The 12,297-nt window shown below is 36.1% G+C and overlaps 1 protein-coding gene across 1 annotated transcript in view; it reads left to right on the top strand.

Annotated features, from left to right (window-relative positions):
- pcca (propionyl-CoA carboxylase subunit alpha) overlaps positions 1–12,297 on the top strand; it is a 249,052-nt gene that overhangs the window by 74,209 nt on the left and 162,546 nt on the right. Inside the window, exon 7 of the mRNA XM_002937086.5 lies at positions 9,732–9,863. Coding sequence (XP_002937132.1) covers positions 9,732–9,863 — 132 coding nt within the window. The remainder of the gene's footprint in view (positions 1–9,731; positions 9,864–12,297) is intronic.

Below are 12,297 nucleotides of genomic sequence, written 5' to 3'. Positions count from 1 at the left end.
TTTTTTTTTTTTTTACAGACCAAGAAAACTTAAATAATAGTTGCTTTGGTAAAAAACTTTTTTACCAAAGCAACTATTATTGAAGTTCTCTTGGTCTGTAATTGCAGCAATTGATTAGTTGTGTCCAACTAATGCTTTAAATACAATTTCACTTTCTTTTTTAATTGTGCGTGTGTGTGTGTGAATACATAATCAAAATATTATCTTGTTTTGGCAGTCACAATGTTATCTCATTGATAGTGTACGAGCTCGTGAGAGTTGCATGGCGCAGCCATGATCTCCATCAGGGTAGCCCAAAGCAATTACTGTTTTACCTATACCAGTGGCCAAAGATCACCTGAACGTGCTGGAAGTTATTATTTTACATCAAACACCCACATAATACATTTTTATTGAATACCTATATTACTGAAGCACTAGTTGTCAGGCTGGATATTTTATCACCAACCAAACATTATTAGTTGAACAGGTATACTAATGTATAACCACACACACACGCATTTTTGTTATGGATAGAAAAATACTGTGACTATAGGTCCATCAGTTTTATTTATGCTAATCGGCACTCATGGGAAAGAAATGCTTTCCATGATTCACATTTTTCCATTCTAGTAGAAACCTCTAAAAGGCACAGTAATTATAAGCCACTGAGTTTTTAAAGGATGAATGATCTGATTCATTTTATAGATTAGGTTAAATCAATATCTGTCTTTAGATGGAATCACATCACCATGCATCCTTGCTATGCTTCTAACCCTATGGGGTCTGCATTCATTTATAACAGGGGGCTCAAACTCAATTTACCTGGGGGCCGCAGGAGGCAAAGTCAGGATGAGGCTGGGCCGCATAAGGGATTTCACCAAAAAAAGTCGGGAGCTGCTGATTGCGGAAATGACGTTATGCCATCATAACACTTATTATGGGAAGACGTTCTGTGTGCACAATTAGCTCCTTACGTCTTCCCATAATAACTGTTATGATGGCATAACGTCATTTCCGCAATCAGCAGCTCCCGCCCGCCGTGCCTTGCATTGTCCCTTGAATCGCAATAAAAATCGCGATCCATTCATTCGGCGTTGGTGCGGGCCACAAAATATTGTACCGCGGGCCGCGAGTTTGAGACCCCTGATTTATAATAATATTTTCCAGAAACAACTTGTCTTCTTCTTTGCATACTTAAAGGGGGTGGAGCATTGGCCTTGAATTGCATAGAATGTTGGTATCCACAATCCATCAAAGTGACAGCGAATGGTAGTGTAGTGGTCTAGTGCCATCCTGGATGTATATAAAGATCTTTCCCTTGAAGTCTTTAAGGAAATTAAGTAAAACGGCAGCTGTAATTTCCCTCATACAGCTTAAATGATCACATTTGGCATAGATGCTTGACCCAAACATTCCTCTTTTTCTCTCTAAAATGGTAGGTTGTATTTGATCCCAACTAAGATAACTAGGATTCAAACTTAACATTTTTTAAATTGATTTAAGTAATAATGATCCAAATTACAGAAAGACCCCAAAACCCTGCAAAATTCCTTATGCTATCTAGAGTTATATTGCCACAGGTTACAATGTGTGATAAAATTACAAAGGAATCTGTTGCAACAACAAAAATATTAGTCATTTGGTTATCACTGTATCAGGAAGGCTGAAATCTACAGTTGTCATTACGGTGATGACACAAGGGGGATTATTTACCTGTGGTTAAATCTGGGCTTCCAACAGATCTCCCCTAAAATGTAAAAATTGATATTTGAGTTTTTTATTCAAACAAGTTTTCCTTATTAATAAATAAGGTACTATTTGATATGCAAGATTGATTTAGAAAAACAGATTTCAAACTCGAAAATTGCTAAATATGCACATTAGTGACAATTGTGATTGGCCCGTATCCTAGGTAATTAGTCCCCTAGTCCATTAGTTAGATTGCTATAAAGACAATGGAAACTGTCAATGTTTTTACAAACAAAATAATCTAATGAGAGTTAGATTAGTATCATTTGAAGTCAGTATCTCTGTAGTAGGTTTTATAGAAAGAATATAGGCTTTCTCCCCAAATCTTAGCCTAATGGTTGTTTAGACTAAAGCTGGCCATACACGTGGCGATCTGACGATGTTTTGTGCGACCTTCGGTCGCACGAAACATCGTCATATCCGCCACACACCGTCAGGGCTGAAACAGCAGATAAGGAGGTAGAAACAATAGGATTTCTACCTCCTTCTGCCGATTCAGCCCTGACGGCAGATTTTGGTCAGGCGCCTTCAATGGTGCCCGATCAAAATTTGCTAACCTGGCCGATCGGCGAGTCGACCGATATCAGCAGCTTCCTGCGATACCGGTCGACTCGCCGACATGCCATACACGCACCGAATATCTTACGAAACGAGGTTTCATACGATAGTATCGGTTCGTGTATGGCCAGCTTTAAGGTGGCTATACACCTTCAGATCCGCTCGCTTGGCGATGTCTACTAAAAAATCAATTAAACATTAATTAAACCCAATAGGATTGTTTTGCATCCAATAAGGATTATTTATATCTTATTTGGGATCAATTACAAGGTACTGTTTTATTACTACAGAGAAAAAGGAAATCAGTTTTAAAATTCTAAATTATTTGATTAATATGTATGGGAGATGGGCTTTCTGTAATTCGGAGCTTTCTGGATAATGGGTTTCCAGATAAGGATCCCATACCTGTACTAAGATTTTTTTTTTCCTAATTAGAATATTTTAGCGCTAAAAGTTGCTATGCAACAAAACTGTGACAATTATGAATCCAAAAACACTCCATCTTAAACTTGTGAGATCATGTAGAAGCTAGTGGCAGAAATCCCTTCCCTGGGGGATCATTCTTTGCTTCGAAGTTTTAGAGGTTTTTGGATTTTTGACACTGGCTTTTGTGCAACAATACGACAAAGTCACAGTTATCGTGCAAATAACATATTGTAGTAGTACATATGCTCATAGGAATAGATCTCACCCGCAGTATAGGTGGGCCCAGGTGCTCATGCCCCAGACCTTCAGCCAAAGGGAACCATCATGGATACATCTCTGATATAAATTGAGGGCAGGCACTCCGGTATAGTCAAAAAAGAATAGCGATTGTTCGTGAGGGGTAAAAGTAAAATCAAAAACCTTTTATTTAACACATGATACAGAGAGCCTTACGCGTTTCGTACCTCCTGGTACTTAATCATAGGCACAGTTATCGTGCGACAACTTGAAAGATGCATACTTTTTGCATCTTTTTTGTGCCTTCCTACACGTTCTTTTTCAGTTCAGATTTTTTTATTCAAAAAAAATGAGAAAGATTAGAGTTTTAGTAAACCTGCCTTTAAGTTTTCTATCCACTGTTTTGGCCCAACAGGTATACACTTGTGGTCAAGGGTAACCTTGGAATCTGTAGAATGGAGTCTATTAAACAGATTTCTGTATAACCTTGCCAAGGGAAAAAAGAGAATCCTGGCCAAATATTGGATCATAAAATAAAAATAACAAGCTTACAAACAATTTCTCTTAAGTAAAGTATATTTACTTATAAGGTATGTTAACTAACCTTATACTGTAATGATGCAGGCTTACAATACGAATACAATACAAATTTTCAGTATACATTTAAACAGAAAATAACAAGTGTTTTAAAGAAATTGCTTGAATATATTTAATAAGATACAGTACTACAATTACAATATTTTGACTTTGGATAGCCCAAGAGTAATTTGATTGACATTAGAAACTGTGTATTCCCAAACTGCGTTCTTTAATTAACATTTTGTGTATTTCACACACCAATTAATGTTCTGTACTTGAGATTTATGGACTACATGCCTTTAGGCGCAGATCAGCTTTTTATGCTGTTGTAAATAGGAATCTTTTCAGCTGGTTTGCATATGTATATGAGTGTGGGGACAAAGTGGTTTCATTCTTCATGCCAGTGAAAAACTTTGAAGCAGTGTGTCAATGCCAAAACAAACTTCAAACTTCCCAGAGCATGTGACAATTTAAAATTGTTTTAGTTTCATTGTTTGCTTTTCTCTTATTTGCAGACTTCAGGCATATTAACTACTAATATTGCTTTTATTGTCTTTCCATTCAAACAGTATTTTATACCAAGAAAAAAAGAAAAGGAAAAATGTTTTCTTTTTGCAAAGTAATCACTGGGAAAATGTTATAAAACTGTCAAAACATTGAATGATAAGAAATATTGCAAATTTTAAAATAACGTATGATGTAAACATTCATATTTTATGTTGTTAAACATCTAGTACTTTGTGTAATATGGCCATTTCTGCCATGCATAACAAAAAATTAAAATTGTCCAGTTTTAATTGGTTCTCTGACTTTAATAATGAGAAAATTCGAGTCATTTTTTTTTAGATTTGGATTTTTTTTAACTTTTTTTTGTAAATGGAACAATTTCGTAAAAAGACTTGACTAAGGCCGGTGGTACACATAGAGGACTCTTCTACAAGTAAATAGCCAAATTAGAGAAAATATTTGTTTTTAGTGTGTATATTTCTTCTGTAATTTGTAAAAATATTATTAATATACAAGAAAATGAAAATGTTTTTACATTTATTTTTTAAATAAATAAGTAGAATCTTTGTTTTTGTAAAATATATTTGGCTTAGTGTACAAGCTGGTATAAAATTATCCACCAATGTTTTATTTTAAGATTATTTATAAGTAAGCAGTTCTGGTTCCTCTCAAAATTTTTAAATTTCAGAATTCAGTTTTATTTCAGTTTTGTTAATAGACTTCTTGCTTCAAACCTTTCTTCTTATAAATAATGGGAATTACTGATCTTTAGTCATACATAGCCAATTGTTATCCAAAATGAAGAGGTTCTCATTTTCAGCAAATTGCTGCTTATATGTGCCATAAGCACCATGATCCCTATTATCTATAATGGAAAAATGTTTGGAGTAATCTATACAATTTTCAAATGGAAAAAAAAAATTCTGAAGACAAAAACACTGTTTGCTATTGCTGCAGATGTGGGGAAAAAAAGCTCGAGCTGAGGTTTGTACAGTATCTCCACTGAGTAGATAGATCCTATTTGGGTCACGTTTGATGGCAATCTGTGTTTCTGTACCTTATTCTTGGAAACAGGTGTTCTGGATCCTCTTCCCCATGTCCTGGAACTGCTGCAGGGGTCAGTTATGGATCCTTGCTGCTGTACATTGTAATTCATAGCAAAATGCACATCATGTAATTATTCTATTACTAGCTTAGCCAATACAAATAAACTTAATTGAACAAAAATGTTTAAAAATCTATTTAGTGCTTATGTTTTGTTTTTATTTTATTACCTTTTACTACATCACAAATAAATCATATATTTAGAAGTCATATTTAATCAGGAAACTGCCTAAAACTCTATATAAAAAAAAAAAGGAATTTTGCAAGGCCACTGAAAGTTCTGTTGGGAAAATCATATTTCAATTCCTGGCACTTGCGACTTGTGTAGAAACCCCCTCATTTTGAGGATTTGTGGTGGCTGACGCGATGCTGGCTTTGCTAATTTATGGGCTACAAACATACTTATAAACTTCTATATAGATTTTTATTGCTTTGAGCCAAAATCTTGCTACAGCTGGTACAGAAGTGAGAAACCCTCTCTGGGTATTTCTGCAATGTAGGGAAAAGCGTCTGACGTGAAATAAGACCAGCGTAATCTTTTGCTCAATAAAAAACTAATAAATATTCCCTAAAGCAGTGGAAGAAAGAACATGCCAAGATTATACTTGTCAGTGTTTGCTGTTTCCATTGAGTGCCAGATACCTTCCTTTTATCTCCATGTAATCAGCAGCTATATCCATTTCCAGAGTCTAATTGAATGTAATGAAGAAAGAGGCAGGACCGTTGAGGCTTTGCATTCCCTGCTCTTTGTCCTACGTTCAGTGCTAAAAAGGGACAAGTTAACATAAACCTGAGTAGGCTGTTTAACCTTCTTTCTCCTCTGGAAATGTAGATGCAATAACATTTGCAGCTGAAAGGGTTCTTTCTCAGACTGTAATGTTTAATGATGCAAATGAAGCATTTTGTCTCTTCTGTTGCCCCGAGGTGTTATGCAGGAAAACAGAAAGAACTTAGTAGGATTAGTTCCACAGGTTTCTTTTCTCATGTAAAAAACCAAAGCAGCTTTCAATGCCATAAACTAAAATAAAATCAATATGGAAAACATCCAGGGAAATTGCATACATGTCATTTGTTTGCCTTCCTCTATATCTCTGAGTCATTAAAAAGTAATTCTGTCAATGCAGCTGCAGCTCATTGCCTTTGGTTTGTTTGGGAATGTGTAGTATGTGTGTTTTTCCTCTTTATGCAAAAGTCCTTTAAGAGCTTGAAAACTGTAGTCAATTTGTTCTGACTACTGGAGAAAAGGAAGATAGTTTTTCTTTTGGAATGCAAAGTCACACATATACTTTTGCACTTCTGTCATTAACAGATAAAATACACGAAGAGAAGAGCATATCCGTGTATTAAAAATATGCATGCACTGGACTTAGTAACATGTGATTTAATGTTTTTACAAACAATTAGCAACATGTCAGAGGAGAATAGTTAATTTTAAATAAAATGTTTTTTAGATATTTAAGTCCAAATAGTATGCCTTTACAATGTACACTTGCCCTCAAAAGATTTAAATATGTGCAAACAGTATGGCTTTAGAATTGCCACATGGTAGGTATTTTACCAGCTCAGCCAGAAAATGCTGCTTGAAGTCATGTAGGCTTGAAGTCTTAAAGACTAGTGTTTCATTTATGCATCTTTTTACTCTAAATCATTATCAACTCTGTTCTCACTATTGCCTAATAAACGTGCAGGACCTTAGTATCTTCTTTATTTGGTTCTGCTGTTGTGTGTGTGCTGTTGCATTGGATCTTCTAATCACTTGTTAAATGTCAGATGCCCACTGAATCCCTTGTTTGTGTGAAGTTGTTTTTCAGACCTCATCACAGTTTTGCAGTGACATCATCCATAATTATCTGAACACCTCTTATTAAATAGAAATGATACCCCCAAACATTGCAAGTGTCTATATAAATATATAAAAAAAAACCTTTTCATGAAAAATATACATTACTGGTAGTATGGGCATTTGGATTGTTCCATAAAAAAACTGCCATTTTTCATATACAAATGCGCCCTCTGGCTCATTTGACGCCCTGTGCTCTCATGGAAACCAAGGGTACATATATGTACATAACAGGTTACATCGACCAATAATTCAAACAAAATAGCAAATATTAACAGGCCAGGTGCAAGTGCTTTGAACAAGGAACACTAAGGGACATAGTTTATGTCCCTTATGATCCCTTATGAGTCTTCTATGAGGACTGGAATCAAATTTGATGAGGCCATAATTAACAAACATTTTGAAAGCTCTGTTCTGTAATAATAATGGTGTTAGGGCTCTTGTACACTTCTGAACCACTTTGCCAGTGGGGCATCAATTTTCAGAAACTTGGGAGTGGAATTATGTAGTATACTTATTTAGCACCAAACCAATTAAACACTACCTAAGGGCTCTGGCACACGGGGAGATTAGTCGCCCGCGACAAATCTCCCGTGTCTCGGGCGACTAATCTCCCCTGTTTGCCATTCCACCGGTGGAAGTGTAAGTCGCCGGTGGGATGGCACACGCTGCGCAGGCGATTTCGGCAAATCGCCGAAGTTGCCTTGCGAGGCATTTTCGGCGATTTGCCGAAATCGAACGGCGCCGCGTGTGCCATCCCACCGGCGACTTACATTGTCGCCGGTGTGATAGCAACTGGCGGCAACTCGGGGAGATTAGTCGCCCGCGAACAGGGAGATTTGTCGCGGGCTCTGGCACACAGGCACACAGGGAGATTAGTCGCCCGCGACTAATCTCCCTGTGTGCCAGAGCCCTAAGACTAGTTTTGGTAGTATCTTTTTGAATCATCTAACTAGATAAAGATTGTTAATTTTAATTTAATTTTAAAAATTCACAATAGGTCCAATTAAACTTTGTTCTGCACTATCATACACTGATCCAGAGTTTGATTTGCTTGTTTATGTCAATGAAAGTGTTATAGAAGAGCATGTTCAGGTGATGCTGGGAAGCTGGAAGCCTATATAAATCAGGGGATGTCCAACCATCAGCCATCCAACTTTTGTTGACTTAAAACTCCCAGCTCCCTTATACTCGCCCAGTACGTGCATAGTGGGATTAGGCAACAGTTTTTCTGGTATAGTGCATAATTCCTGTTACTGATAAGCAATGATTCCATATTCATAATGTTCAGTCCTATGAGAATGACTTTTTGTTTTCTTATATATTGTACAACGCTTTCAAGTTCATAATGCAGAGGGTGCAATGTTAAACATTTGCTTTGTATCTTCTAATTTAAAAAACCTGACTGCTCCTATTGTTTGTGACACAGTGCTTTTATAAGGGACAATTAAGTATTTTATAAGGTGCGATTAATTACCGTGCTTCTTGCAATGTCTCTCTGCTAATTAGGAGAATCTGGTTTGAATTTTCAGTGCCAGTTTTTGATGATAAGAGTATTTCATTTTGTTTTAACTGTCAGACAAATCTCTTGTTCTTCAACAATTCTCATCTAATTTATTTGAACACGATTCCATATAACATACACCCTACAACACTAGTATTTGTGCTGGTTTCATTTTGGGATTGGAAACCTGTTGTTTAAACTCTGTAAAGCTTTATCTGGGGTTTGCTGTGTAATTATGTATTCTGTTTTCTTTATTAGGACAAATATGGACCAGTTTGGGCATTTTGCAAACTTTTCTGTGCTATAAAGGTAGCTTGAAAATACCCCCATTTCTGCCTATGGCAATCTATTCAAATCGCCAGCGGAGGCAGTTTTAAGGCAGATACCATTTGAAGTGATGGGGTGGGGCAATATGTTTTTTTAATCGCAGAAATAACATTTCATTTATAAACTGCCCAAAACTGATTTGTGCAAACTTTGACCATGTGTGGATGGTATAAGAATAAAATCTTCTGTCTCTTAAAAACCCAAGATGTATATCAACGAAGAGCAAAAAAATTGAGAATATGGGGGTTTCAAAACTCCCTGAATATCATTTTCTGTACAGGTTTATTTACAATTTTCATTTTCGTTTAAACAAAAATATACCATATATAATGGGAAAATATACCTATATACCTTGTATAATAAGGTCTTTATTTCACAGTTTTTTTATTGGCATGTGTTATGTTTGTATAATATTTGTGGAAGCTGCTTTACTGCTTCTGAGGGTAATATTCAGTAAAATCTGTATCCTACACTGAAACAGGCCCCAGTGGCTGAATTACCATAAAAAGAATGCTTTACTGGCTTTACCCTTGATCCTCTAGTTTCTTATAATTGACCATCCACAGTCTTATGTTGGAAACATTGGCTTGATAGCAGTTGCTAAGATTATGTCCATTTTACTGTAAGAATTCTGTAGGATTCGAAATGAAATTTAGAAGGAATGTATCCTTCCATTAGATAGACAAATAGCCCTCATAACTGTTCTGTAAATTACAATAAAATGTGTATTTGAAATAAAGGAAGTTTACCATACAGATATAAACATTGGTTCTGTTTTGTTCTTGATGTAATTTGTTAATGATATTGAAGCACAAGTGTGATTTTCTTTTTTTAAAATTTACTTTGAAGTGTGAACTCCTAGTTAACACCTAATATATTTTCCTAGCAAACGTAAGTAAACCTTCATTGTCTCCACAGGCAGCAGAAAGCGTCACCTTCATTGGACCTGACACACATGCTATTCAAGCCATGGGAGACAAGATTGAAAGCAAACTGTTAGCCAAGAATGCAAAGGTCAACACCATTCCTGGCTTTGATGGAGTGGTCAAGGTGAGAAAGTACTTTGCAGTTATCTGGACTAAGCAGATTAACATACTGAAATGACAAACCTGGTTAAGCTCCTTGCTCTGAATGTAGGCAAATGCTCTTTGGGACTCCTCCATACTATAGGTATGGCATTGATTATGCAGAAATATTTTGTTTTGATAGCTCTGAAGCATTCATGTAGTGTACTATTTAAACAGGTTCTTCCACTTTGATTGGTTTGTCCTTTTTCTGGGCTATGTGTGCTTCTTTATATTAACTGAGAAAGAAAAAAAGGGTGTTCTACATTATAGAAAAACCCCTTATCCAAAATCCATTTTCTATAATATGTTCTACACTTGTAGAAATAAACACAGATAGGTTGTGATGAATGAAAAGAGGGATGTAAATTTCATTTTTTTTTTACATTGTTATATTGTTCTTTTGAGAAAAAGTAAATTAGACACAACTTAAAATATGTTGAATCATTGTGGATAATAGGTTTCCTAGTAGTAGATCTCATACCTGTAATACCTGTTTCACTATAACATCTATAAAAATGCTGCTGTGACTGCAGTTCATCCTGCACAAAGGTATTAAAATTAACAGGTTGTAGGATAGTGTCCCATTCCTCTAATAGATTTGCCAGATATTTTTTAAATGTTATGTAAATGGTTTCAAAACCTGCCTTACATATCTACAAGTTAATTGTTTTCATCTAATTAACACTCCCCCTTTATATATAAGGTAATATATTAAATGACTGATTTATTTCTGTCGATATTGAGCAGTCATAAAACTGCTATAATCCCTACAGGCTAATCCAGCCCTTATTTGCTGCTGTTACTTTTTATAAGCAAATACACATATAAACAGACATACAGTGTTCATCTCCACGATCTAAAGCCATCTACAAAAATAAATAGTATTTTAACTGGTTGGCCAATAAGCAGATACCTGCTATAATTATACATTCACTGCACATTAACATAAGTGTGTAATAAAGTATAGGTACACTGTACATGGATTCTTTAAAAGAGAACTAAAGCTTACAGGAAAACTATACCCTCAAACAATGTAGGTCTCTATAAAAATATATTGCATAAACAAGCTCATGTGTAAAACCTCGTTTCATCTAAATAAGAGAAAAATACTTTTTTAGAAGTGCACACAAACAAGCCAAGGCACACATACATGCTAAGCCACATCAGTCAATTAATAGACGGAGTTCTGTCTTTTGCTTCCACACTACTTCCTCTTACAGTTAGAGCTGCATTATTTCTGGCCATGTGATCTCTGAGAGAGCACACAAAAGGTGGCCATACAGGTAAAGATCCGCTCGCATGGCGAGGTCGCCAAGCGAGCGGATCTTCTCCCGATATCCCCACCTACAGGTGGGCGATATTGGGCGAATTTAGGCTAATTTGATCCGACTGAATCTTTTTACCTGTCGATCGATATCTGCCTGATTTCAGGCCAGATATCGGTCGGGCAGGCCCATCGTTGTTGCCCCTACACGGGCCGATAAGCTGCCAAATCTGTCTAAGGGACCGATATCGGCAGCTACAATCGGCCCGTGTATGGCCACCTTAAATGGTGGATCAAGAGAAAGGGTGTAAAGGGTAATATTTACTGATATATTCCAGTTTGGCAAGATTCTTTAATAGGTCACTTAACATAATATAAATTATCTGTCAGTTAAGTATTTATTCTGGGGGTATAGTTTTCCTTTAACTAAAGAAATAGAAAATAAATGTAGTGCATTATGTTTGGGCTTCTGTACCAGCCCAAGGCAACCCCAGCCCTTTAGATCTGTGCCCCCAAAGATGCCCCCAGTAGTTCCCAATCTTCTTTTCTGCTGATTCACTGCACATGTTCTGTGCTGCTGTCAGTTACTGAGCTTTTTGGTTAGAGTAGTCAGTTTAGTATATAAAATACTGCATTTTTCGCCATTTTCATTTTTAGGGTTTAGTTCTCCTTTAAATTTGAGCCCTAAATAAATTCTGTAGGTGGACTGATATGTTTTGCTGTTTTTGGAATTTTGGGTATAGGGTTCTGAGTGCCATGGTCTCATACTGTAGCTGGTTAGCTACATAGTTACAGGGATGTACATTTTATGACTTTATACGTATGAAAAATTTTTTTTTAGCTTGCTTGTTTTTTTTGCTTGTGGATGGTCAAGTTTGATGTAAACTTAATAAGCGAGGATCCTGTAATGATGGTTCCTCTAAGTTTATAAAACATAATGTACATAGTGACATTGAAAATAACTGATGCACACTTTCCCTAATACATAGTGCTTTTGAGAACTTTCTTTCTTAAATTCTTGGGCTTTTGGTACATTCTGGGTTTTGTAGTTCAACTAAAGCTCTGACAGATCTCCCATTTAGTTAGTTTTTGTAAGTTCTGCTTACAGTGTCTGCTTCTTAACCTGATTGCTGGCCCCCATCAGCTCTGCTTT

The sequence above is a fragment of the Xenopus tropicalis genome, chromosome 2, assembly GCF_000004195.4.
Source record: "Xenopus tropicalis strain Nigerian chromosome 2, UCB_Xtro_10.0, whole genome shotgun sequence".
Classification (NCBI taxonomy): Eukaryota; Metazoa; Chordata; class Amphibia; order Anura; family Pipidae; genus Xenopus; species Xenopus tropicalis.
The sequence above is the reverse complement of the archived record's forward strand: the minus strand, read 5'-3'. Positions and strand labels throughout refer to the sequence as shown.